This window comes from Cyrtonyx montezumae, unplaced genomic scaffold (genome assembly GCF_038088225.1).
Source record: "Cyrtonyx montezumae isolate F1298 unplaced genomic scaffold, pur_monq_1.0 scaffold_3, whole genome shotgun sequence".
Taxonomy (NCBI): domain Eukaryota; kingdom Metazoa; phylum Chordata; class Aves; order Galliformes; family Odontophoridae; genus Cyrtonyx; species Cyrtonyx montezumae.
Window position 1 is genome coordinate 151,660,323 of NW_027072034.1, and position 27,197 is coordinate 151,687,519.

General features: G+C 33.5%; 1 protein-coding gene across 4 annotated transcripts in view; it reads right to left on the minus strand.

The window, feature by feature from the left end:
* The window catches only part of CACNA2D1 (calcium voltage-gated channel auxiliary subunit alpha2delta 1), a 347,835-nt gene that overhangs the window by 65,825 nt on the left and 254,813 nt on the right, over positions 1-27,197 (minus strand). For all 4 annotated transcript variants that reach the window (XM_065743706.1, XM_065743705.1, XM_065743704.1 and 1 more), the window contains exons 8-12: positions 25,576-25,645; positions 24,716-24,766; positions 23,293-23,392; positions 9,016-9,174; positions 5,008-5,112 (exon numbers count right to left, since the gene is read on the minus strand). In XM_065743706.1, coding sequence (XP_065599778.1) covers positions 5,008-5,112; positions 9,016-9,174; positions 23,293-23,392; positions 24,716-24,766; positions 25,576-25,645 — 485 coding nt within the window. The remainder of the gene's footprint in view (positions 1-5,007; positions 5,113-9,015; positions 9,175-23,292; positions 23,393-24,715; positions 24,767-25,575; positions 25,646-27,197) is intronic.

A 27,197-nucleotide genomic window follows, 5' to 3' on the forward strand; every position in this document is an offset into this window, starting at 1 on the left:
AAAATTGTAGGTAACTAAGAAAGCTATAGAAGTGGATACTGTAAAGAGTTACACAAATATCATCAAGAATGGTGTAGTTACTTAATTACTCATTGCAGAAAATCTCAGTACTCCAATTCTTTAATTAGAGAATAAAACAATCAACTCATACTGCATTCACGGCAATCACAGATTTGTAAGCATAAACCCAATTAGTACATGTGAAGACCAAGACAAGACCAACACCAACACTCTGAGCTGTAATCAAAACCAGTTATGCTGCACGTATCATTTTTCTTCTGTAAATAAGTAAATTGCAGTCCCATTCTTTTATTTTCATTCCATAATAACCATAATGTACTTTCTATATGAAGCAATATCTTATCCCTGTTACTGGATTAATCATTTCATGCCATCTGCAGCATTGACCTGTGACACCTTGAATCAATCACTATTAATGCAGTGGCTTGTAACTGAAGATTAACAAAAACAGACATATCAAATACTCCCCTCCATGCCAAATTTGAAAGAAAAAAGCTGTCACTTGGGTTTTATGTAACACATACATATGATTCTAATATGACTGATAAGATTACTTTTCAACAAAACTACATTAAAAGTTTTATTAGCTTTCTGCAGTTCTCAGCATGACCTCGTGGATTTTATCTTGCAAGCAGATAAAAACACCGCATGGTAACCCAGACGGTCTCATGATGATAATGAAACAGAAGCCTAAAGAGAGACTCAGTACCAACATATGATGCCCTGTGAACTTACACACAAAAAGGCTTTTCTGCACACTTATCTTCATCCCAAAATAAACCCTCATCTGCTCTGCTGCACTTTCTGCTGTGCTTCCTAAGCCTGCAGCAATCTTGTCCAACAAATTTGTGTGCATATATGGAATAGCATGGAAGACTTGTTAGCTAAAGGGAAATATGTGTGAAAAGGTGACAAGAAATGGGTAGCAATTCCTTATTGAAAGTTTATGTGAAAAAAAAATATAGAAAAGATTTTATATAGTCTAAATGAAAAGGCATCAGTGAAAGACAATGTGGGAAAAGCTGTGGTAGACTGCTCAAATCAAACAGCATTGCCAGCAATGGACCCATGCCAAGGTACATCAGCACAGCTTCCTTCCTAAAAGGATAATATGTACAGATTTTTGAAAAAAAAACAACAACAAACCATCAGATTTCTAATAACCATTTACTCTATTTCTGAGTGCAGGAAAAGACTTCACACGCTATCAGGTAACTGTGGCTCAAAACTTAGGTAAATGAGGAAAAATGTTTGGGATACAGGAAAAAAAAAAACGGTATCACACAAAAATAATCAAAAAAAGGATAAAAAATATTATTTCTTGGATTTACACATTTTTGACCTTAAACTACCTAGTATTGTGCAATTTAGATATTATTGAAGTTTTCCCAAACAGTAACGGTCACAGGAGGAAGACTACTTGTATGGAATATTTATATTCATTAATTAAATGACATTAATTATGTTAGGAAGAAGAAGATAGGACAGAAGCTAGGACAGTTGAGTATGTTGTGAATCCTTCATAAGTAAATGGGGCTAAGAAAGTGGTAATAACTATATATTTAATTTAGCCTAAGAGTAAGATATTTCTGCAGCAAGCTGTCTAGTAACAGTTGCCACATTAATTCTAAGGAAAAAAAGAAAAAACAACCAAAAAATAGAACACATGCACACAACAAAAAGCAAAAGGAATGGACTGCAAAATGTGTGAATACTGACCCAAATTTTACCAAGAATGTTTTAGCGATACCAGTTGTGAAAGCCACAGTGCATAAAATAAATTAAAATTAAGAGCTGGATACATTCTTAAGACAGAAGTGATTAGGGAAGGAGCCAGTGAGCCAGTTTAACCAGCTGGCTGGAAATGGTTTCTGTTATGGGATGATTCTCTGTACCATCACTTCAATAAGATTCACAGCACAAGGAAGCTGTCTAGGGAGAAATAAGAAATAACAGCTTCTGCCTGAGTAAAGATCACAGAAGACAAATGTAGTATGGTCCAGACAACAATCTAAAAACTGAAAGCTTAAAGACTAGCTAAGCATTTTTGCTATTTTATCTATCAAATTATACTACGTGCCATTCAGACATAAGCTAGAACTTTGCTCACTTGAGACCTTTATTTCTTTACTTTAAGCTGTATGTGTTATAGATCTGGCACAAAGAAATGTGAGAGCTTTAACACTTTGGTAGTTGTTAAGTCCCATCAGAGGTTTATATTGTTGCTGAGAAACATGCAGCTTCTATTTTCAGCTTAGTAAGTAACTTCAGAGTAAGTTACATTTATTCAGTCTGACACCTAATCAGAATCCCATGGCTATCCCAAGTAGAAATGTCATCAGCTTTCTCAGTGGTCATTTGTAGTCAGAAATAATGCCTTCAGGCTTGTCTGGAATGACTCATCTACCACTGCCTAGATTAACACTAAATGTTTATCTTTTTGTTTATATTGATATGCAGTTGTGCTATAATAGATGCAATCCAATGGATAAAAAAAAATATAATGGTTCCCTCCTTACATAATGATAGCAGAAGGAATTTTTCTTTTAGAAGAATGCTTTGCAAATGTTTTCTCTTAGAGGTTATAATTATATCAGTCAACAAAACTACCGAATCTGTCACATTTGAAAGAAGACACTAGACAGCCCTAAATTTTTTAGTGGAACTTCCAGGTTGGACACTCTTCACACAGGGCTCCTATCACTGTAGCAGCTCTGTGTTCACCACACACAACTATTTAAAACATAACTGAGTTGTTGAAACACTTATCTTGAAATCTTTTCATCTCAAATGACAATGTCACAAGCTTGTATTACTCACTACTGATAAGTTGGTGAGAATGAGACATGACACTGACCTGGTGCTTCTCCTCCCACCTGAAATCAGTCCATCTGACCACCCAAGACATCTTTCATGACAGGAAAATTCAGACAACTGAAAGTGCATGAGCTACATATAAGATCTTTTCCCTACTCACATAAACTGAGCAGTTCTTCATAACATAGATTTACGAGTATACAATCTGCCCTGAAGAACTGTATTCATTTTCTATTTTTAAGTTGAATTTAAAATTCTTAGGATGGAGAATGCCTGCTGTATCTGTATTTCAATTGAATTTATATTGCTATCTTCAGTGAAGCCATCTATAGCGTGAATGCAAATAAAAAGCAAATTTACAACCCACCTTCCTAAAATTCATAGTGTGCCGTATTTCACACATTTAATGTGACTGCCCCAAATGTCCCTTTAAAGGTAAACATGCCAATATTTAAATATCACATACAGCATATAGTTGCAATTTGTAACATTAAAATCTGGGTTTATAGAGTGAAAAAGTCATGCAAATGTAACAGTAATTTTTCAGTATGAAACAGATGAAAACTAGGAAAGTTCCTCCTCAAAAAAAGTTTTCTAGATTTTATAATAATCTTCATACTTTGATTTGTAAAGACAGAAAACTATTTTAAGCATACCTACATCCCAACCCAGATATATGAAATTTTGTAATTTAACAGAGCATTTTTCCAGACTAGGATCTAAAATGCTTTTTGGTAATTTTAAATTGCTTATTGTATCCTTATGTATGCTTACTATTAAAAAAAAAAATTAAAATGCAAGGATAATTCAAATGATTGTCAGGGAAGTTTGATTATTATTTCTAATGAAATAATAATAATTCTAAAAAATGAATTTTTTGAGCTATACCTGCAAATTGTTCTGTGTCTCATTTATTTCCAAAGCTTAAAATCCTACAGAAAAGCTGTAAGGGATGACATCTAACAATCCAGCAAGGAAATATAATTTCTTACACATACAGATTTGTAGATACCCAGAACTTATATTTGTTGGAAATAACTTCAGTGCAGATGCATTGAAAGGTTAATTATATGTAAAAAGGCACTTAAATAATCAGTAATCCAGCTGTGACTGTTACCATCAGAACACACTTGTTATATGTAATAAAAAATCAAACCTATTTGGTAGAGAGAACAAGAAAGCGAGAGTGTATTAAATATAATTGTAGCCATACTACTATACATCAAAACAACTCAACTCTAGGCAGTGTAAATTTGCAGTATCAAGAGATGCAGTAAAACAGCCATTCTAAACTACGTTTCATCAATTATACTTCACAGGATGATTGATTATCAGGCATGATATAAGACCACAAATCACAGCACTACAAATCTGTTACTTTGAAGTAGATATTTTGTTGTACTTTTCTACTCACACAGCAAATTTAATGGAAAATAATAAGAAATGAATAATGCATCTTACCCCTCATTTGTCTCTCCTTTAGTTTACAGCATTTGTAATATAATAAAAGCTATCAAGTCCACTACTGAAGAGGTATCTCTGCATATATTTTCAGAATACAGCTGTAAGTGTCACACAGTGAGCAAGTTGCTATGATTTCAACTGTTCCTTCTAATTGACAGTTTAAAAGTACAGGCACAAAGAATAACTATATAACACCACATCATTCTATGTGAAATACTATTATAAAGCAGACTTAAAATTATTATTCAAGGTCACTACATGAATCACAGGTGGAGATGAAAATTGTCTTGCATTCCTAGCTTTCCTTTTGAAAGGATCAGTTCACGTGAATGTGCATGTTGAACAACAAAACCTATTGAAAATATGCACAGTGAGGAGATATAGGTCATAGTATTTATCTACCTGTGACTCCACTTGATAGTGCAAGGATTACAGTAAAGCAAGAAAAATGCCATTAGAAAGCTTAACTCTTGATGGTTAATCTAGCACTTTTATACCACTTGACAACAGTGAGTTACAAAGTGCAAACATTAGCTACATTTTTTTTCAGAGAAATATAACAGACATAGACAGCTTTATGTGCCCAAAGTTTCAATAGCAACACATTTTTTAAAGCGTATTACACATACAAAAATGAATTAATTTCTGTATTTAAACATTCCACTATTGCACTTAATATAAGAAAATCCTTCATATGTCACTTACTTTTTTGTCTTCATTATATTTATGAAATATTTCTTGTGCTCTTTCTTCACCACCATCCGTAAACAACATAATAATCTTATTGCAGTTAGCTCTAGAAACACTGTGCTGTAGGAATACAAACAGAAGCTTATATTTTATTTCAGGCTATAAAGAATAACAATTGTTCTATTTGATGGCTTTCACGTCAAAATGTTTATTACTTTAACATAGAAGGAAAAATTCCTGCACTCTGGGAACAATGAAAATACTTACAAAGTCTTCCAGTATTTTATTTAGTACTTCCTTATAAAACAAAACAAAACAAAAGAATACCATAAAAACTTTATTTTTCATTCAATGATAATTAAACCCAACACTTTTCAGATCTCTTCAGATAAATGAGGACCACCACCAAACTTTGACATCATCTCCACAGCCGAGCTCTACAGATGTTCTGCATCATTACAGTGATCTTAGATTTGTACAGTGACAGCCTCTGAACATTTTTAATTTTCTCTTTTCCATCCTTACTGTCATTCTGGAAATTTGGAAACAATAACCTTCTAATGAATTACTGAATATGCAGTGAATTACTAAATATGAATTACTGAGTGTGCATTTAAAAAAAAAAAAAAAGAATACACATTTTTTTTTACTGCTGGATTCCTACTCAAACTCTCTTCATTATTTCTCGAGAACAAGCCTGGAACAAAGAGAACTGACTAGAAGCTCCTTGAACTCCTATTTACTAGTTACTTTGACTGCTGAAAGGCACTGAGGAAAACACAGTGTACCATGCAAAGAAATAAAAGTGGAGTTACAAAGCCAGAACAATAGAGACGAATAGGAATTTTGGCTCCTTACAAAAGGACCACTGGCTCCTCTGCTGGCAATCATCACGGCTCCTCACTGCCTGAAACGTTGTATCTAGTCTAAACAATTCTTTCTGAAGTTGTACAGCCAGAATTCTTTGTGTTGCATACGAGTGATCCTAGCCAGGAATGCCCTAGTACTTCTGAGTAGCTGCATGAGAAGGAGTAAAGTAGTTAGAAATTCTGTAGACTAAAATGAACCTCACCCTCCATAGGCTACATTTTGCTGCACTCACTATACAGTCAGGAAAAGAACTAGTAAGGTGACATCTCTATAGAACCTAATCCTCCCTTGCTTTAGTCTTTGTAAATAGAATAAATGACTAACTTTCAACTGGATAATCAGGTGAGATGATCCCACTCCCCTACATTACTTTTCATCCTGCTCTCTGATACGATTCCTTGCTCTTCTGTAATAGAGACCCCAAGACCAAAGACTCAAACATCAGCAATTGATCCTCAGTATTGCAGATCCACAGTTCTACAGTTCTATCAGCGGAATAAAACCCAAAACTTCATTTGCAGTCACTATATTCATAGGTGAATAAGTATGCCTCAGAAATGTTCTGTATTGGTAGCTCAGTATCCAGTGAATAAGTACCTATTTAATCATAAAAAAAAGTGCAATGATTTTCCTACAGATAAAAAATCCCTGGAAATCAATACATTCTCTTCAATCTCAACAGCACACTCTTGTTCATTTGGAATTAAATAATCTATGACCGCTTTTTACTTGTGAAATAAAACTTACAAGATACTGCTCTGGGTTGCAATATTTTTTATATTGAAAAAGTAATAGAAGTGGAGTGGATAGTTAATAAATAAAGGAATACAAAATCTTAAACCTGCTTTCATAGCATAAAACTCAAAAGAAAACATGTTGGAACCAAGATTTGGTATTTGGTTTTAGCTCTCTCTTGTTCTTGATGAAGGTCAACTCAGTTTCTTTCAAAAACGTAAGCAAGACATTATCTGCTTTATACTGTGCTTAGAACTGTGTGGTTTTTTGTTTAATGAGAGTTACATATCCTCAAAATTAAATCATAAAGTGTCAAGCTTATACTTTGTGAAATGACAGCTTAGGAATACATTTCTTATTACAAATTTTATCCCACCTAGAAACAGAATATAAAGCAACCCAAAAATTATCTACCTGCATTAAGAAGTGATGAATAAAAGACAAATCACAGTTAATGTGATATGAAGGAGAAAGTCATGAATCGCTGAAGTTAAAACAAATTAAATTAGTTAATGTAATAATAAATAATGAAAAAAAATTCTCAGAAATTATGGAATGATGTTTACTAACATTAAAGTGAATCAGCATGTTAAAAGATGAAGCATTTATTATAATCTAGCAGCAAATTGGAAAACACATTTTATCATAACAATAGAGAAATATTACTTTGGTATGAAGGAAAACTTTTTAAAGCAACTTTCATCAAGAAACAATGTACAAAAACTATTATGAAAATTTAAGTTGCTTAAAATATTCAATTTCCATTGACCTAGAAGCAGTTGGATTACTTGAAATCATAAATAAATCTTAAAATCATAAATCTTCCCTGTGTTCAAGCCTTCTTTTATGGCCTAAACAGAAAGTACTTACATGATATTATATGTTGTAATGTAATACAAATGTAATACATAATCAAATGTAATACATAATGTTATCAAAGACGAATGCTGTGAGGAACCAGTTGTGTTTGTCAAAATTTACTGCATCTTCCTGACTCCTTCTGCATGAGACAGCAATGGGTAGAAAAACAGAAACAATGCTACTAAGGCTGGCCTGAGAAAGTCTAACCACCTTTTAAATCCTGCAGGCAGATTTCTACCTCTATCAGCAGACAAAACACAATCTTTTTACACTAAAGCTCTCTGTTAATCAAAACTGATCTGCTGAGTTAATACTGTTGTGTATTTTTTTTTTTATCTGTACCAAAATTTCATGAGGTCAAAAAATTTTGCAATAGTTCTACCCCTAGACTACATATACAACATCTGAAAAGCTCCCTGAAGTCCAGAATCTGTTAGATAAGGAAGATAAAATTAGTAAAAATGTCTCCACTGACAGAAATTATGGAAAAAATAAAACAAGTTCATTTAAAAAGCATACATTTCATATTTATAAAGTAAGATCCTTAGCTTCTGTAAGTTGGTATGGCTTTGTTTCCATGAAGGTAAAGATCAAATATAAAGTCTTCATAAAGATAAAATGTAACATTTCTCTGGAGCAGGAGTATTATGGAGAAGAAGTTCAAAGCCTTATAGCTTTCTACAACTACCTGAAAGGAGGTGGTGCTGAGGTGGGTGTCAGCTTCTTCTCCCAGATAACTAGCTATAGGATGAGAAGGAATAGCCTCAAGTTGTACCAGGGGTGTTTCAAGTTGGATATTAGAAAGAATTTATTCTCAGAAAGAGTGGTGAGGCATTGGCACACGTTGCCCAGGGAGGTAGTGGATTCGCTGGCACTGGAGTTGTTGAAGAAATATGCAGACAAGGTACTTAGGGACATTGTTGAGTAAGCAATATTGGTTGCAGGTGGATGGTTGGACTAAATGATTTCAGAGGTGATTTCCAACCTTGGTGACTCTATGACTCAATGAGTCTATGAAATATTTTTTAAAACAGAAAGCCATTAAAAAATGACTAATAGAACAACATTTGTGGTTAATAGGAAACATTACTACTCAGAAAGCCATTGCTTACATTAAAACTAGGATGTATTACGAAATTAAAACATGAAGACAAGGCACTCAGTTTTTGAGGAAATTGCTCACTTTGCCCATTAGATAGAGAAATGAATTGTAATTCTCTCAGATACCTAATATTGATTATCTAATAGTCATTTGTTACTTCTGTCCTGCTCAAGCTGAAGTCAATAATTCATAAAACATAATAAAAGTATGTATATGAATGAAGTAAAAACAGTACTAGCAAAGTGAAAATCTATTCAAATCTATTCCCAAACCTTAGCAATCTGTCAAGACTTGGATGTTCAACAAAGAAAAGACATATTGTTGGGATAAATTCACTTGCTAAATGAACGTATTGTACTGATTATCTGTGATGATAGAGGGGCATGCAAACACCTTCTGAACATTCAAAGTCTCCTAATTCACTTTCAGAACTGAGAGATGAGTTTCATACTTACATTCAACAGCTGTTCAAAAGCGTAGCTAAAGCCTTTTTTGTAATCAGTAATTCCTTTAGCAGAGATTTTATCCACAGCCTCCTTCAGCTTCTTCTTGTTCCTCACATTAGCTTGGACAAGATGATTAAAGCAACTGACATTCTGAGCATTATTGTTAAACTGTAAAACAAACAGAAATAGTATTAAAGACACAAATCTGCAATTCATTTAATTTTCTTTTCTAGTAATATAAGTAGTAAATGATAATGTCTATCTGGTCCAAGATATGAAATTTGTGACACCTTGATATGATTTTCCACTATACTGTGAACGCCCAGCAATATTTGGTGATTTCAAAATTGGGCAATAAATATAATTAAAAAGTCATTTGGCCCTTCATTCTTTGTTGCAACCCAATAATTTCTACAATAAGACAATGGAAAAACTCCCATAAATTTTATTTCAAGCTCATGTAATAAATGAAACACTGAATTTGGGAAATCAGAAATGAACAGAAATATGGGAAAGATTTTGAGTTCTTAATCACTGAAAATGTTGGTTGAATTATCAAGCAATTTCTATATTGTATGTGTTAATTTATGGCTAACCTTCTGTCTAGCAATGAAACTTGTAAGTCATAATAAATTAAAACAGATAGCTTGTAGAAAACAAAACACTCTTGGGAGAAAGGAAGGATGAGAGTATAGCTAAAAGAGGAGAATATTGCTAAGAACAAGGCAAATTTGTGTATCAAGAAAATAAATCTTTAAGGTCAATTTATGATTTACTTAAAAGCATACACAGAAGAGCTTTTAAGTGCAAAATTTTGTCTGCATAAATATAAATCAGTTTACGGTCTCCGTATAATGATACATATACACACACATATACATACATACATTTATATCTCAGCAGAGGGAAAGGAATGTAGAAATAAGTTTAACTCATAAGCTATCTCTGGTGAAATCTCAGTGAAAAATCTTAAAATAACTTTAAAATCAAGTTTATTTTAAGGTTTTAATTCTCAACATTGAAACTAAAGAGAAAAAGTAAACAAGGTCATGGATTTCAGTAACTTCTCATACTATAAACCTTTTAGGATTTTATACTAAATTATACATAGCAGTAAGACCATTAAAATTAATATCTGTAATTCTGACTTACACAGAATTTACAAATTCAATTGTACTCGGAAAAAAATTAAATGCAATAATTTTATTCTGCTTTTTGCTTAAAAAACAAGTAGGTAGCAAATATTACTTTTAGAGCAGGCAACAGTTATTAATAATGAAAGAAATGAAACATAAGGAAAGGATATCTGTAACAGAAAAGCACTAAGAACTAGATACATATGGAAAGCAGAAACATTTGTATGTAAAAGACAGAAAGCAAAGAGGAAACAAGACAGTTTAATCACTGAAACACAGAAAAGCACAAAGGTATCAGGGATTTAATTCTCATAATACGGTTACTATAAATGCAGCATAATATAACTAAAAAATATCCATTAATAGAAGTATGAAAATAGGATGTAGTAATGAATATAACATCTTTCAGTACTCCCACTGTCACCATGCACACTTCATTTTTCAAATAAATAAACACATGGAATTGGAATACATAGACCCAAATTTTTAGTTTGAATATTACTTTAATCTATCCCACGTTTCCTAGAAAAGAAGGATTTTGGTAAGGACTGACTCTCTACTTTTATTACAGTGTAATACTCCCAGCTAGACTCTAGAACTTTTATTTGCATGATTTTAAAGCCTTTATAATTTCTAACATGCTTCCCTAACTCTCAAGTTACTACAGCCATTCATTTTTCCATTTCTCCTCAGCATCTTACATGCTGTGTTTAAGCAGCACATTTAGCCTGCACAACAAAACCACCAAATGATCACGCAGCTGTAATCAATTCACGTTGATGCAGAACGCTGACACACTCAATTGTGTTTCTTACAGAAACAGCCAATAAATCACCCTGTGATCATTAGACATGTTGGCCATGTGGTAGTGAAAACATAGTGCTGTGAAATTATTTCAGCGTATCTTAACCTGAATTTGTAAATATGCTAGGGAAAAAAAAACATGCAATTTAAAAAATACAACTTCTGAATATAAATTCTAATTGTGAGCTGGGATTAGAGTGGAATCACAGGTAGGATAAAAATGTCGTCTGATAGGTACCTTTGCTATAGAAAAGCCCATTTCATCTGAAAAGTAAATTTGAAAACATTCATGAGTAACATTTGATGCAAATTATTTAATGAACTGATTTCAATGTTTACAGTTATTTCATTGAAGGTTTAATGATGAGTGAAATTTTCTCCCTGAAATTCAACTAAAAATAAATTAAAAATTTAAATTGTCCCCTAGCAGTGCTGCAATAGTTATCGAGGTAATCACTTCTATGGTCAGATATCTAACATATGGATTGGTAATTAAGGATACAAAAATGCCATTTCAAACATTTTCAGGAATTCTGGATCAGTTTGTTTTAACAATTAACAATTAAACTCTATTGTACTTCCATGTGATTTAAACCGAAGAAAAAAAGAAGGTTAAGGTCAGTATAGCTGCATCTACAGTCAAATGCTGATGTAAAATGAAAGAAATTGCACATTTGTAGAATGGTGAATTAGATCACTTGATGACTGCAAAAGCTATTATTCAATTAAGAAAACATATGAGCTAGTTGCTCTGAAACACAACACTAACTGTTTATGTTAACATCAGTCAACATAGCAAATGAAGAAGGGGAAGGAATCAGTAGATGGAAAAATAATCCTCCAAACTGAACGCTTACCTATTTGCTAGGAGGTGAAGAGTTTGATGACTTAAATGCAACTGATAAAAATATCTAAAAGGAGGAACAAAATTCAGGGCTACATTTAGTGAATCTGAAAACCAGAAAAATACTGAAGTAAATGAAGGATTTCAAGTGCAAAATCCTTCAGAATGCTCTTACAATTGGCCTGTCATTCCCAGTACACAATGCTAAATAAATTTTGCTCTTCACCTAGTTGACTGTATTACAAATACCAAGACTATTCATAACATAGAATTAGCCAAATTGAGATAGCTTTCTCTAGTTTCTGTTACACTAACCTGAAATATAGTAGAAACAGTGGTAATAATATTTCACACATTTAGGTAGCAAAATATGAAATACCTGAAATAAGACTTCGACAATTACTGTTTCCATTATTTATCATGTAAGAATTGTTATAATGCTTAAGTTTGGCTCCTTTCTTCAAAATCAGATAACATTATATCCAACCACTTAGTATCTGATAGGAAGAAAGAAAATCCAGCATTTCAAGAAACAATTCAGAAAGTTCCCATTCTTATCAAATCAAGTCCTATCAAAGGTTTAAAACTGAAGTAACTTTAACTCATACTTTATTGAATAAAATACTCCCAGTGTATAAAAAAATATATATATAAATTGGATATTTGTTCTACTGGAATTTCCCCCTAACTATTGCAGTACTGATAAACATGTCATAAAAATGCTATATCTGGTAAAAAGAAAATAAGTAGAATCTGTGTCCAATGCCATGAGCTGAATAAGTCACTCACAAAACAACAGATGACATTTGGAAGTAAACCATTCAATTATTCCTACCTGAAAACTAGAATATTAGAGGATTCAATGGAAGAAAAACAAATAATGATTTCAGACCTATTTCTTCAAGTATTATGTTAGGTCAAAATATGACTATTGATGGACTCTACAGACAGGTGTTTTAACTAAGAAGGCAGTATAAGTCAAAAGAAAAAAAAATCTCATGAAAAAAGGCTGCAAAAAGAAGAAAGAATAAGTGTCCAGAAGTGACATATACAGGAACTGAAATTTAATCTAAGAACACCAGAAAGATCAAGGATATAAAGTAGTCTGGGAAAACAAAAAAGCAACTAACAAAAGAAAAAAGCAGAACATATGTAATTTTCTTTTTTTTCCTAAAACTGAATTCAGTTCGAAGTACTAAATTCTGAAATGAAACACACTAGCTTGCCTACTGGAAAATATTTTGACAGATCTACCTTTTGTAGCTACCAGTTGACCTCTTTCCAGCTAACAAGCTTCAGGAAGAAACACATAGCATGTGTTTCCCAAGGCCATCCACGCTTCAACATTACATATATTAGATATTACTGAGTATCCTGGAATCCTGGTGAAATAGAACTAGTCTCATTTTATTAGAGAGAAAAGTGAAGCAACGGGGAAGAAAACAAGTTAGAAGCAAAGACATGGCTATAACCTTTAATCTCAATTCCCCACTATTAGAATATCAGAATATACTGCTGCCTTTTCATTTTCATTAGTCCAACTAACTCATAATCCTCAAATTTGCCCTTTGATAGTTATTATTTTCATAGAATCACCAAGGTTGGAAAATACCTCTGAGATCATTCAGTCCAACTGTCCACCTACAGCCAATGTCCCTAAGTATCTTGTCTACATATTTCTTCAACAACTTCAGGGCCAGCGAATCCACTACCTCCCTGGGCAACGTGTGCCAATGCCTCACCACTCTTTCTGAGAATAAATTCTTTCTAATATCCAACTTGAAACACCCCTGGTACAACTTGAGGCTATTCCTTCTCATCCTATAGCTAGTTATCTGGGAGAAGAAGCTGAAACCCACCTCAGCACCACCTCCCTTCAGGTAGTTGTAGAAAGCTATAAGGTCTACCCTGAGACTCCCCTTGTCCAAACTAAACAGTCCTAATTCCCTCATAATTCCTCATAAGACTAGTGCTCCACACCTTCCACAGCTTAACTGTCCTTCTCTGGACATGCTCCAGGGTCTCCATATCTTTCTTGTAGTTATGGCCCAAAACTGAACACAGTTCTTGAGTTTCAGCATTCTCAGAACAGAGTACAGAGGATGATCACCTCCCTGGTCCTGCTGGCAATACTATTTCTGATACAAGCCAGAAAGCCATGGTGACCTGAGCACACTGCTGGCTTATTGTTCAGCCAAGCACCGACCAGTACCTCCAGGTCTGTTTTCTCTACACAGACTTCGAGCCACTCTGCCCCAAGCCTGTAGCATTGCCTGTGGTTGTGGTTGTCAAAGTGTAGGACCCAACACTTGGTCTTGTTGATCTTCCTCCCATTGGCCTCCACCCAGCTATCCAGCCTGTCCAGATCCCTCTACAGGCCCTTCCTGTCTTCAAGAATGACACTTCCCCTAAATTTGGTGATATCTGCAAACTTACTAAGGGTGCACTTAATTCTCCAATCCAGATAGTCTGTAAAGATATTAAACAGGATGGACCCCAAAACCAACCCCAGAGAACACCACTCATGATCTGCATTTTGCCATATCCCATTAAACTACAAGCGCAATTAAGGCAGAAATTCTTAAAGCATAAATTCTTAAGAACAGCTCATCACTTAAGTGTCTTGAAGATGCACATAAGGCTGATCCAATTCATTCTGATCTTAAAGCACAGCAATAGAAAAATGTCAATTTCACAGACAATGTATAAATTGATGAACATTCTAACTCTCTTCATACATCCATTTATCACTTTCCATGTATCTCTATTTATTAATTTCCTGGGAAATACATCAAATCTAAATCAGCAATCCAACGTCAATCATTCTTCTGGCAAGTGAAGGAAGTTATAGAAGTACATATGAATATTTTCTATTGATTCTGCTTCTTTCATAAGAAGAAACCCCAAAGAATTCCATTAATTGCACTCAGTATTGACATTATATGCAACATTAGAAAAACAAGCAGGCACTGAAAACATCAGTAGAAGAAGAAATAGAAGAAAGAGTTAAGTAAGAGGATTTCTGATGAAAATTCATTGCAAATTGTGGTGAGTACGTTGAAAATAGCATTTTGTAGCTGAGAATTTGCTCAATCAAATAATGTTATTGTATTCTTTGTATCTGCTGTTAGCTTTCAAATAAATTAATAGGAGTAATTACTTTCAGACTTACCTGTGCAGTATACTGTGGTATCTGTCCTGATCAAAAAGTGCTTATTAATTTTTCTGACAGTCAATAATACTTTTTCTACTGTTTGTAATATTTTCATACATGTGTGTAAATAGATATACAAATAAAAATATTTATGTGTATGACACAATCAAGAAAGAAAGTCTTATCAGATGCAGTCTGGACAATACACTTATTCACTGAGGAATGTCACAATTCTCAGCAACTGTAGTAGTAATTTACATGAACACAAACCCTAGAAAAAGAAATTGAGGAAAGTCTTGTTTTGCAGAAAAGTGCTACAAATCAATTTGAAAAAGAGAAAAAGTTTTGCAAATCATCTAATTTCTGGAAAATACAAACAAACCAAAACTAATGAATTAACAAAAAATTTAGAACATTTTGCACAGGTTTTAGCCACTAGGTGGCACTGCAACAAAAACATTTGGACTGTTCTCACAAATGTTACATTGAAATATGAAATATACTTCTGGTGTTGTACATTAGTGCCGTCTACGATCTACATAAACTTCTCATTGAAAATAAAACATACTTTTGTGTGATTAGTAAAAAAGAAAGAAATATTATAATCAGAAATGTCTATGTACTGAAGGCAACTTCCACATGCTGGATACAGGATATCACAGCTCTAAGAGAATGGATTTTTTTTTCCATACAAAAGGTTCAAAACATAATTTCCAATGCAATTACAAAACAAGTTTGCCATACTTATAATGGAAGAGCTGTAAAAGCTAACATTTCTCAACCAAGCTTCTTTTTGCATCTCCAAACACCACAGAAACGAAAACATTCTTATTGAACAATATCACCAAATCTAAATAAAAATTTAGATTGTTCCAACCATCCTTACCTGCTAACTCCCTAAATATATACTTCACTTATCTCAGTTAGCTTATTTCTGATTTAACACATTTTAAAATATTTTTTTCCGAATGTCTTGAAGTGATATTTCTAAACTAAAAAGTAACCTAAGAAGCAAAACAGAAACTCTCTACTTCCTGACATTAAATGAGAACCTGCTTTAAACTTCATGCAAATTACATTTTTTAAAACATTTAGAAATGTTTCTTTTATACAAAATCAGATAAAACATTGACAAAGCAATGATTCCTATGTTTAAACTTGCTACAAAGCTTAAAGTTTAAAAACAAGATTGTGATAGTTGAATAAATCAGAAATATCACTCTGAGAATACTCAAAATTCAGAAAAATACAGTGAGCTCACTGAACACCTAATCAGATATACTACTTCAGATTTTCAGTATGACAAGCTTTGTTGCTATACTACTTCTACCTAGTGGCTTTATCAGCTTGGTGACCCAGTTGTAACTATACATATTAAATAATAGGGAAATATATCTGATTTTATCAGGCTTTCCTCTTGTAACTCAATCCCTCTTTGCTGCTTTCTTTCTTTCTTTCCTTTCCTTTCCTTTCTTTTCCTTTTCCTTTTTTTCCTTTTCCTTTTCCTTTTCCTTTTCCTTTTCCCTTTCCTTTTCCTTTTCCTTTTCCTTTTCCTTTTCCTTTTCCTTTTCCTTTTCCTTTTCCTTTTCCTTTTCCTTTTCCTTTTCCTTTTCCTTTTCCCTTTTCCTTTTTTCCTTTTTCCTTTTCCTTTCATTTTTTTAGAGTTTTTTAGCTTAGAATGAGACAAATATTGTAGAAAGGACTAAGTACTGGATAAAAATATGCTCACAGTTAATTTAGTTAACCTTTCTAATCAGTGAGATTATCTGCACATAGATCAATGCAAATCTCCCACTAAGTACAGCAAGATGCTCACATTCCACACTGTGAATCTTACATTTGCAACAAAGAATGTCATCTTTGCCCATAGGTATTTCAGCAAGAACTTGTTTATGGACATTCCATGATGCTGCAGCTATGTTAGCACGTACTCTTGTTTAATGAATACCACATTTCTTAGTCTTACTGGAAATTTCTGTATGGTAAACTTAAGCACCTGCCAGAGAAATGTTGTTATTCTCAATTATGTCAGAGCTGTAGGGCTGTAAGGTTCACTGTATGCCAATGCACCCCAAATCCACTGTACGAGAATATGTAGCAGGAGAATTTCTAGAATACAATTTTATAGGTATTTTTATTACCTTCATACAGTCAATTCTCAGTTGTTTAGACCATGAAACACCACTAACCAAAAAGGTTTGAATTTTATCTGTGAAGTTCCCATTCTGACATCAAAAACAAAGCGTATGTTTAACCAATTCACCATATAACAAGACATGTGGATGCTCCAGTGCCAGGCCACACAGCTGGGGGAGGGCAGAGACTACAGTGTTGCCTCCATATTCTCAAGGCTTTGTCTAAACTTGCCTGTCACATTTCAGGACAGAAGTGCTCTGCCTGGTTGCACAAGGTGCCTGGGCAGGCAAGCAAGCAGTAAGGAGGCCATGGCAGCATGTTACTGAAGTGCAAGAGGCTGCTGCTAAAGCAGTGAGACAGGCTGGAAATGTGTGAGTCTACAAAGAGTGAGACTTGAGAATTCTGTGTGTATTTCATTCATGTTCTGCCTAAGAGCTCCTTGACCCAGATAGATTCTTGATATATATGACTTGAAGTTTCACCTGCTAAATGGAGAATAGTTATGTGAAATATATATTAAAAATAAGTGACAGTGAATGAATAGTCTCCATCCTGTCAATAAACTTAAGGACAGACTGCATTTTTCTATTTTATCATTAATATCATGAGTCATCTCTCTCTACCAGATCACTAAAGCCAGTACAGCCTGGCCTCTTCTGAACTACTAGAAGATTTCTTCTTTAGAGAACAGCAAACTTTTAGCTACGCTGTCATGGCTCCCCGTAATCAACGTCTCCTGGTTCTGATGTATCAGAAATGTACTTTTTTCCAGTATTTGATATGCTTCAGTCTTTACTGAGAACTTCACTAGAAGTTAAAAACTGGAAGTAGACAATTGATTTATTAACCAGTTTAACCAAGAGCAATCACCTCATTTTATATACCGCTAATACAGTCATTTTATGTACTACTGATCTATTAGAGAGCTAGGATTTATTTTGGAAATGTCAGAAGCCTGTGCCTCGTGCTGTTAGAAGTCTGACTTCCTGACATTTGACAACTACAAGAGAAGACACTAAAAATCTGTATTGATGCCCAAAGCAATCCCTCAAAGTGTGAACAGAGGTGACTTTTCTAGTCATCTGGAATTGTAAGTTATGCTCTACAGTAATAAATGTACAGTTTCCAGAAACCTCCCTGCTCTTGACATCCTAAATTAAAATTTCATCTTCTAATTTCTATTTCCTTTAGTTCTTCTTCCACTCAACTACACTATTCCTTAGAATTAATACTTGTGACAAATCTAAAATGAAAACAATCTTATTTTAAGATTTGCCCTACTTCAACAGATTACATTATTTTTTCTTCAACATATCTGCTAGATATTTTTATTCCATAGCAAACTAAAACTATTTAATAATACAATGGTAAAAATAAAGCCAATATTAATGCAACAAATAGTAACCCAAAAGATAAAATAAGTGTAATTATTAAGTCTCTAATCTTCTTATATATGCTTGTTTCTATGTCCTTTGTAATCACACAGGACTTGCTACAGGACATCTTATAAGTAGGAACTAAGATAAGGAATGGGATGAATTTAGGAGATTAGGGAGTGAAAAACTGTAAGAAAGAAACAAGAGGAAGGGGAAAAAGTGTTGATCGTGCGTAAATAGTTTGCTTGTTTGGCCATGCCTCTGCCTGATTAGTACAGTCTGTCTTGTGTTCATATTAAACTCCTTCTCTCTCTCTTGTATCTACATGTGCCTGTGCTTGGGAGTGTGAATGCAGCAACCAGAATCAGGCCTGGAGCAGAGGGCCTGCACATCTTTGCTGCAGTAGCTGGAGAGACTGGAGTAAGTGTCAGATGAATAGATATAACTGAACTGTTAAGTACACAGGGAGAAGGCGAAGGTGTGTAGTAAATATTCCCTATTTAGAAAGATGAAGGCTAATGTAATGATATCACATAAGGATGATGAAGTGCCTTCCAATCGATTGGTAACTAGAGTGGATGAGAAACAGATATTTCCGACAAACATTTAAACCAGTCGGACAAAATGGAAAAACAAAACCACCACCAAGTACAAATAAATTCTTGATTTAAGGCCAGTAGGGACAATGAGATGATCTAGTCTGACCTCCTACACACTGCTTCAACGTCCACATTTTACTTGCCCTTAGAATTCCCTTGTTTACTCCTGTAATAGACCTTAAAAAAATATATAAAAAAATAGTGCTAAATGTTTGCTTAAAGTATATTTTCCAGGAAAGCATTAAATATTGATATGTATAGGACATGAATTTTTCCTTGCTATTTCTTGAGGCATATTAAACATTTGCATGCCTCTCAAATTTATTGGGCTTCAACTAGTGATTCTTGCACTGTCTATATGTAACAGTTATGAAAGTTTATGGATGGAAGATTCTTCCCTGGTGACAGCACTTCTTAGCTGCTCTCAGATTAGTTCTCAGCCTGCTTATTTACAAACTTCAAAATTATCCCTCAAAAACTCAAACTGCTTTTCAGTTACTTTTATGACGGAGTTACTGACATTTGTCAGCACTTGCTGAATGTTTATGGAGACCAACCAGCGGATGTGAGCAAAGTAAGGTGGTGGGTACTGCTTTTTAGCAGTGATGACAGGGAACTAAACAACAAGCCATGTACAGGTGTCACATCACAAAATGAAGAGCATCTTGACCAAATTATCTATGAAAATTGGCTAACAATGGTGAATATGTGACGGTAAAATAGTTTTTAGTTGCTGAAAATTTGTTCTACGAAATAATGTTATTGTGCTCTTTGTATCTGTTGTAGTTTCCATGGAATTAAATAGGAGGCATTACTTTCAGAGCGACCTGCATATCATTCCAAGCATGCTCAAAATATTTAATATATATTTTCCAAACAATACATACTTTCTTTAAAATTTTTACAAAGGTTAAGTGATTTTAAACAGTCATATCATTCCTAACTGTTAGAATATCTGTTCTTGTGTTTTCCTTTGTGTGTCTTTTCCCACCTCTACAGACTGGAAGTTGCAATGCACTCCCCCAGCAAACTGCAGCCTACACACCATCATAAACAAATTACACTCTCTGTGTCAACATTTGAAATCAAGTCACTAAATCATAGCGTGCTGGGATGGAATTGCTGCCCCTATCATCTACCACTTATTGCTATCAAAGCATATAACCGGATTAGTGGGAAAACAGCTGTATTACTCATACATTTAAGCTCTTTCTAACAGCAGGTTTTCTTTCTGCAACAAAGCACAGCACTTCAGATAAGAAAAATGCAAATCCCAGAGGAAATTGTGATATATTAACCCCTGGAAGTCATTATGTGACTTAACAGTTCATTCAGCTTTTTCCCCCCTTGATTTACATGCAAGAACTATATAAATTCAGTAGAAATAATATATTTTAGCACTTCTACTTTTAAGCCTTTTGTTTCCCAAGACTTCTATATACACAAGGCAGGGTGGGTTAAATAATATTTTCAGTTTCTAGAAGAGGTTGGCATGAGCTTAAATCCATGCTTCAGTTGTGGGTATGAATCACAATACATATGGGTTTGTGGGACAACATCTTGGCAGAGGTTAGAAGTAAAACAGCTCTTTAGCTAACTCAAAACCTCATTACCAAGCACTCTACAGTTATTAAATCTAACAGGACATAAAACAACTGTTGATTCCTTGGCCAAAAGATCCAGGAGGAAAAGAAAAAACATGTAGATAAATTCCAGTGTTCATACATCAAGTCATTAATATTATGTTAGCTGAAAGTTATCATCTTGGGTTTTGGACTTTCTACTTAGCCAATCAAGTCTACTACCTGGATGAATGCTATATAAAGTTATGCATTTAGCATGTTTCTGTGAATAATTAAAAGAGCAAATACTACTGAGCATGGTAAGTCATCACCTTTTTAAGCAGTGCTATCTCTGATGCTTAACTTTGATTTGAGGATTTGCTTAGACTGTGGAAAAACTGAAAAACCTGAAAAAAAAGGGAAAAACTCTGAAAATCCACAAACTTTGATGCTTACAGTTCTTCCTTAAAGAATATATTGAAACAGTACAACCAACAACAGTACAACAGTTCTGTTTGTAGCAAGTGATTTGCTTGCTGTTATAGAAAGAAAACAACAGAATAAAATCTCACAGTTTCAATATGTTGTTATTTAAACACATTAAAACAAGTTATACAAAAGCAATTTCAATACTGCTATGATTTAATATGGAATTTTAAATTATAAATGAAAAATAACAAATAGTTCTTTATGAAATATTTAGAGATGGTATTTTCTAGTATGTGTGCTTCTGTGAGCACTGCTGTCGTAAGATAATGAATGTAGCTCATGAGTGGAAGGGTCCTCTTTAGTTCTGCAGTCAAATATCTGACAGGTGCCTCTAAAACAGTAAGTTCATTCAAAGAAGGAAGGTTTCTCCATATTGCCAACTACCAGCTACCAACCACTGAGAAAATGTATTGCAGAAAATTTTCAAAGATTTCCAGTCCTTTTTTGAAACAAATCTCATCCACAGTAACAGCACAGAATGTTTAACCAATAAAATACCCTAAGTTTAAGACTTTCTGCCTCAGCTTTAAGATATACAATTTCTGGTCAGCTAGGAGTAAATGAAGGAAAGAGCTGGAAAAACTGTGTGAATCAGCAGGAATTGAAGGTCCACATCTTCCAATGGCAAAGGCTGGTATAGCTCCATTATTGTTAATAAACAATTTCTATCTGTTTAAGATTAGAGAATTGACATTTTTTTAAACACATGAACAAGAGCTAAGCTGTCTAATGTCATCACATAAAGCTGATGTTCTTCTAAGAAAAAAGAAATTTTTTTCATTGCAATTTAGATGAGAAAAATCTTACTATCTTATCCAACACTAAAAATTTGGAAAAAAGAAATGCCATTGCAAATAAGAGCTTCTCTCTACTACTTGGGAAAGATCTAGCTAGACTGACAGCAAAAGATGAAGCAATAAGTGGTGTTCAAAGAGAATTCTGATAGTGATATTTCAGGTCTTTCTCCCTGCAGGCTGGCTACAACACATCTGTAGAAGTTGAAAATTGCCTCCAAAATCATTCCAGAGTTACTCACCATGCAGGCTGTCTCTTGTCATTAAGAGTATGCCAGCACTCCTATCTTAAATCCTTAGAATCAAAGCTCCACAGTTTAACAACTTAATAAAGAATAAAAAAGACTTGCCTGAGGCTAGACCATGACATCCAAGGTATAAGTCTGAAAACTGCAAGTAGCTCATACCAACTTCCCTCTCCCTAAATCTCTTTTATTTTGCCTTCAGCCTTCTTGAAAACTAAGGGTTTGCACTTGAAATTCCATAGAAATATTGGAATGACTGAAATGCTACTTCAAAACAAAAAAGAAGTAAGAAAGAAAAAGCTACTATAAGAACCTATTTAAAAGATATTTTTTACAGAAACTGAAATTTTAAGACTAGTAGTCAAGTTTGTAGTAATCATGCATAGTACTGAAGTTAGATCATGTTCTAAAATATCTTAGCTGTGGAAAATCCAACCTCAAAAAAGCCAGCACCTCCTGCATTTGATAATCATAACAATCCTACCATCTTTGCACCAGTACTTGGGCCTGCACATCAAATACAATTGCTTATTATTACATATATTGCTTATTATTATAGGAAAAATTGTTTTGGTACCATCAAATTCTGAATTTTAGAACTTCTCTAGAATATCTCCTCAGCAGGTTGGAGGTACAACTGAACATCTTCTCTTGTGATGCATCAGTTAACACAAATACCTCATTGTCTTCAGTCTAGAAGAAAGAATTCTCCCTTACCTCTCTGTATCATACTATCTCAAAAAATAGACTACCATAGCAAAAAAATGAAATAAGGGGACTCCCTGGGATGTATTTCAAGAGGATATGTATGTACCGAACAAACAGAAGATACATTAAACAAACCTCAATATTGAAAAGGAGAATTTGGCTATACAGAGGTATATTTAAATGAATTTTGCTTTAACTGCTTCCTTGTTAGTGTAGTTGATTGACCTTTATAGAAATGTCTTCAAATGAATGTATTCCCATAAATCCACAGCTGCTACAAATCCTGCTATTTCAAGAAAATAGCAAATTGTGGGGTTTTGCAATATTTCTTTAACCCTCCTAGCAGCTTACTATTCAAACATCTCAAATCTGACACTGAAAATTGTTTCCTCATGGCTTTGCTGTCAATTCATGTTTTATTGAAAGAACAGATACTCACCGAAACTACATTCACAAAGTCATCATCAGACAAGGTCTCTAACATTTCAATGACCGACGTGCGGATCAGCTTCAGCGTCAATCCACTGACACTCCCGCTCCTAACAGAAAACCATAGGATAACAGAAAAGATGACTTTTAAACATTTCATTAAAAAGAAAAAATAGAGAGAGAGCAGCAACCAGCACCCTCAGCAACCTTTACACTTGAGTTTTCAGTAATTCTCCTGAATTCTCCTACAAGCCAGTAGTGTTATTAGAATTAAAAATGAAGATATTAAAATCCAAAATCTTATGACTCAGATTGAGTTGTAATGATGCAGCATTTTTTTCATCATTTGGGAGAGGTTTTGTCTCTCTCAACCAATGCATTATACAAACATTTTATATTCCTATCCAAAGATTTACAGATTTGGATTTTCAGACTTGGTATCTTGTTTGATTCAGAACTGGTAGCTTGTTTGATTCAAGAAAAAAACTAAATCTAAGTGTAGAAATAACTAATAAACCTCACTCCAGATATGTAAACACCACATGAAATGCAAATTTTCTTACTAAGAATTTTTGGTCAGCATAAAGTGATCTGTCTGACGTATCAATTTAAATGCTTCCTTCAATCCCTTGTCATTAACTAAACAAAAGAAGCCTTGCCAAGTTGAAGAGAGAGGGTTTTGGTTGTTTTAATCATTGTTTTTCTGCTAACTTTCTACACTGCATGTAATAAATATCTCAGCATAAATATCAAACATTGAGTTACTTTATATACATAAAATCACAAAAGGTTTTTTTCATATTTTCTGATAAATTATTATTTTTTGTCTTTATAAAATAACCTAACTTCCTAACTTAAATAACCTGTCAATAAGAATAAAAGAAATATTCAAAAAAATCTAATATTTAAATCACAAAGCCTCCTTTTCATTTTATTTCACATTTATTTTAGGGGAAAGTCTATCTATCCAAATCATTTTGATTGCTCAGGGATTAATGATTTATAGAAACTGAGCTTCAAATAAGTACAGTAAAATGTGAACTCTGCATAATGCTCACCCTTCAGGCTCATGAAATGATTAAATCCACTGTCATGCTTCCAGTAATTTGCTTCTGCTTTTGTGTTTTACATCAAATCTTGGCATGTATGTGAGAAATTTTCAATGATTACTTCAGTAATTATTAAGAAGATGAAAGTACAATAATATCAAAGTGATTTAAAAATACTGCTTTGTACATAGTTCAAATAATTTTCAGGTTTGTTCTGGTCTTTTTTGAAATATATTTTCCTATGTTTGTTTGCTCACACCTGATTTTTGATCCTTCCATACAAGGACTTCTTAATTATCTCTTCTTTCAGCATGCAGGGATTTGTTCAATAGATCTAAGTATTTTTACCTCTCTAACTTCAACATCCAGATGTTAAACACTTACGCATCAACTAAAATAAGCATGTCTTTGGGAGATGCAGCTCCTTGGATATACCTGAAATAAACAAAGGATATTAATGATAACAGATTTGTTGGATGTGATGGAGGACACTCTAAATTAAACCAACTGAAACAAAAGATGTTCCCTTGTTGTAACTATTAGAAAAACATGTGCCATCTTTTTCTTTCTTGGTGTGCCTCCTTCCAAATAAATGAAAATTAAAACTGCAATAGGAAAGCCTGGAAGTAGGATATAATTATCCAAATTCAAGACTTTCACATGCTGATAAATGAAAAAGCATGAATTCTATTTCAGAGCTAAAGGTCTTGATGACAAATGAATTATTGCATTAGCCCAGCTTAGGGAAAAATACTTCATTCTTTGAAAGAGCACATTCAACTGGTTCTGAATCAAGTATCAGTATACCTTGAAAAGCTTACAGAAAAATATAAGGAGAAATAATCCTACTATTCTCCATATTTTACTGGAGAATCTATTGATTCTATAGCTGGACTAAATCACTGAGACTTACTTGTAAACACTTGCAGAAGTCTGGAAAATTGCCTTCTCCTGATAATTCAGATTACCTTTAGTTTTGGCACAAAATCCTCATTTTATGTGGAGACCTATTTGATGTTTATCCACCTTTGAAAAAGTCCATGTAATGCAACAGTATCATACACTATGTTGGATGTCACAAGTAATATAATCTGAACTTTCTTTTTTTCAGAATAATTAACTGAGTTTATATAAAGAAAACAGCAGTATCTAAAAGTAAAAACTACAGTCAGAACAAACTATCTTAAATGTCTTATCCAGAAAGCAGGAGATGCATATATGTCAGTTCTTTAAAAAAAGCTTACCATGGTCTTCTGCGAACATCATATAGATCTATTTTGTTTGGAGTTCTACTATTATCTACCCATGGGGAAGCTAAATAGGAAAAAAACACATATCATCATGTAGAGTAAATATAAATCTTTAAGTTCAAACACTTAAAATGTAATGAATAAACATCACAGATTAGTACTACATAAATATGTGTATCAAAATTCGGAAATGTTGAAAAATATCTGTATTTTTGTAATAACTTTTTGAAGTACAAACTGCTGTAAATTGAAACATATAATACAATGTAGAAAATATATATTTATAACATTTTTTAGGGATAAATTATGTTGGGAAGAACTTACTGACTGTATTTAACCACTGAGTTAAATGGGGTCAAAATATCAACTGAAGCTTTTTTGATAAAAAAAACATTACTCATCAAGAAAGGACTTTATTTTAAAATACTTATTGGTCAATTAATGCTGCATATAATAAGATTATGCTCATTTAAAGCACAGGGTGTCTAAACGTGTATAAAAATTTTAAATTACTCACTAACTCAAGAGAGTTCTAATGAAAAAGGCAATTTAGCCAACTAACATGACAGTGTAATCTTTTCTGGAAATAATAATAATAATAAAAAGATGGAAACATCTTTATCTCCATAAAGAAAATGCTAAGATTAATAACTTTTTGTAAGCATTTAATCTAAGCTGTACCATGATTTTCAGCAAGGATAGATATCTTTGTCTTACGGTAATAGAAAACGAGCCTTTCAAAACCATTTGACAGCATAATGAACACAAAAATGTGAGAAGTTACACGAAATGAGATAATGTTTTGCAATTTGCTCTCTCACTGTATGCCAACAGCACTGAGAGAGTTATTTTCTGATATTTTCTGTTATTCTTCTGTCAAGGAAATAAAGAAACCTATAGGCAGTTCCAGGATGTTTTCTTAAAAAAAAAAAAAAAAAAAAAAGCACTCATCTAAGAGAAACGGGAAGACTTATATCACTATATGTGGACAACAAATAAATAAATAAATAAAGATGTCAGCTTAGACTAGACGCAGTAGATGTCTTTTTAAAACTTATTTTACTAAATGAATCCTTTCTTAAGTGACCAGAATTTGAGTTGGTGCATCAGTTACTACCACATTTACATAGAGTATAACCCACAGGATATTCATCAACATAACAGCCACAGAGACACTGTGTACTCTGAGTACTGAAGAGTCTCATGTTACAGTAGTATTGGAATGAATTCATCCTAGAATGTCAGTTCCTTTGTGATTTGGAGGGTGAAAGATTTGAAAGTTCCAGATATGAGAGAAAAGAATTTTTGAGGTTAATAACTTTCATTTTTTTAGTGACTTACATACCATCACTTAGGTAAACAAAGGTTCAATTCATCAGCATCTCACCAGTCTGAAACCATGGTTAGAACATGTTCAGACATTCTGTGGCCATCCAGATTAACTCAGCTGTTGAAATTTCATCTGAAAATCTGTCTATGAATTTCCCAGGACTTGAAAAATGAATGCACTGATTTAACACTTTCTTATGAGGAAGAAAGAAAAGTAAATCAAGATGCTGATTTACATAGACCTATCTTTAGCCAAACCTTTATGCTTTCAATAAAAGTCAACGTCC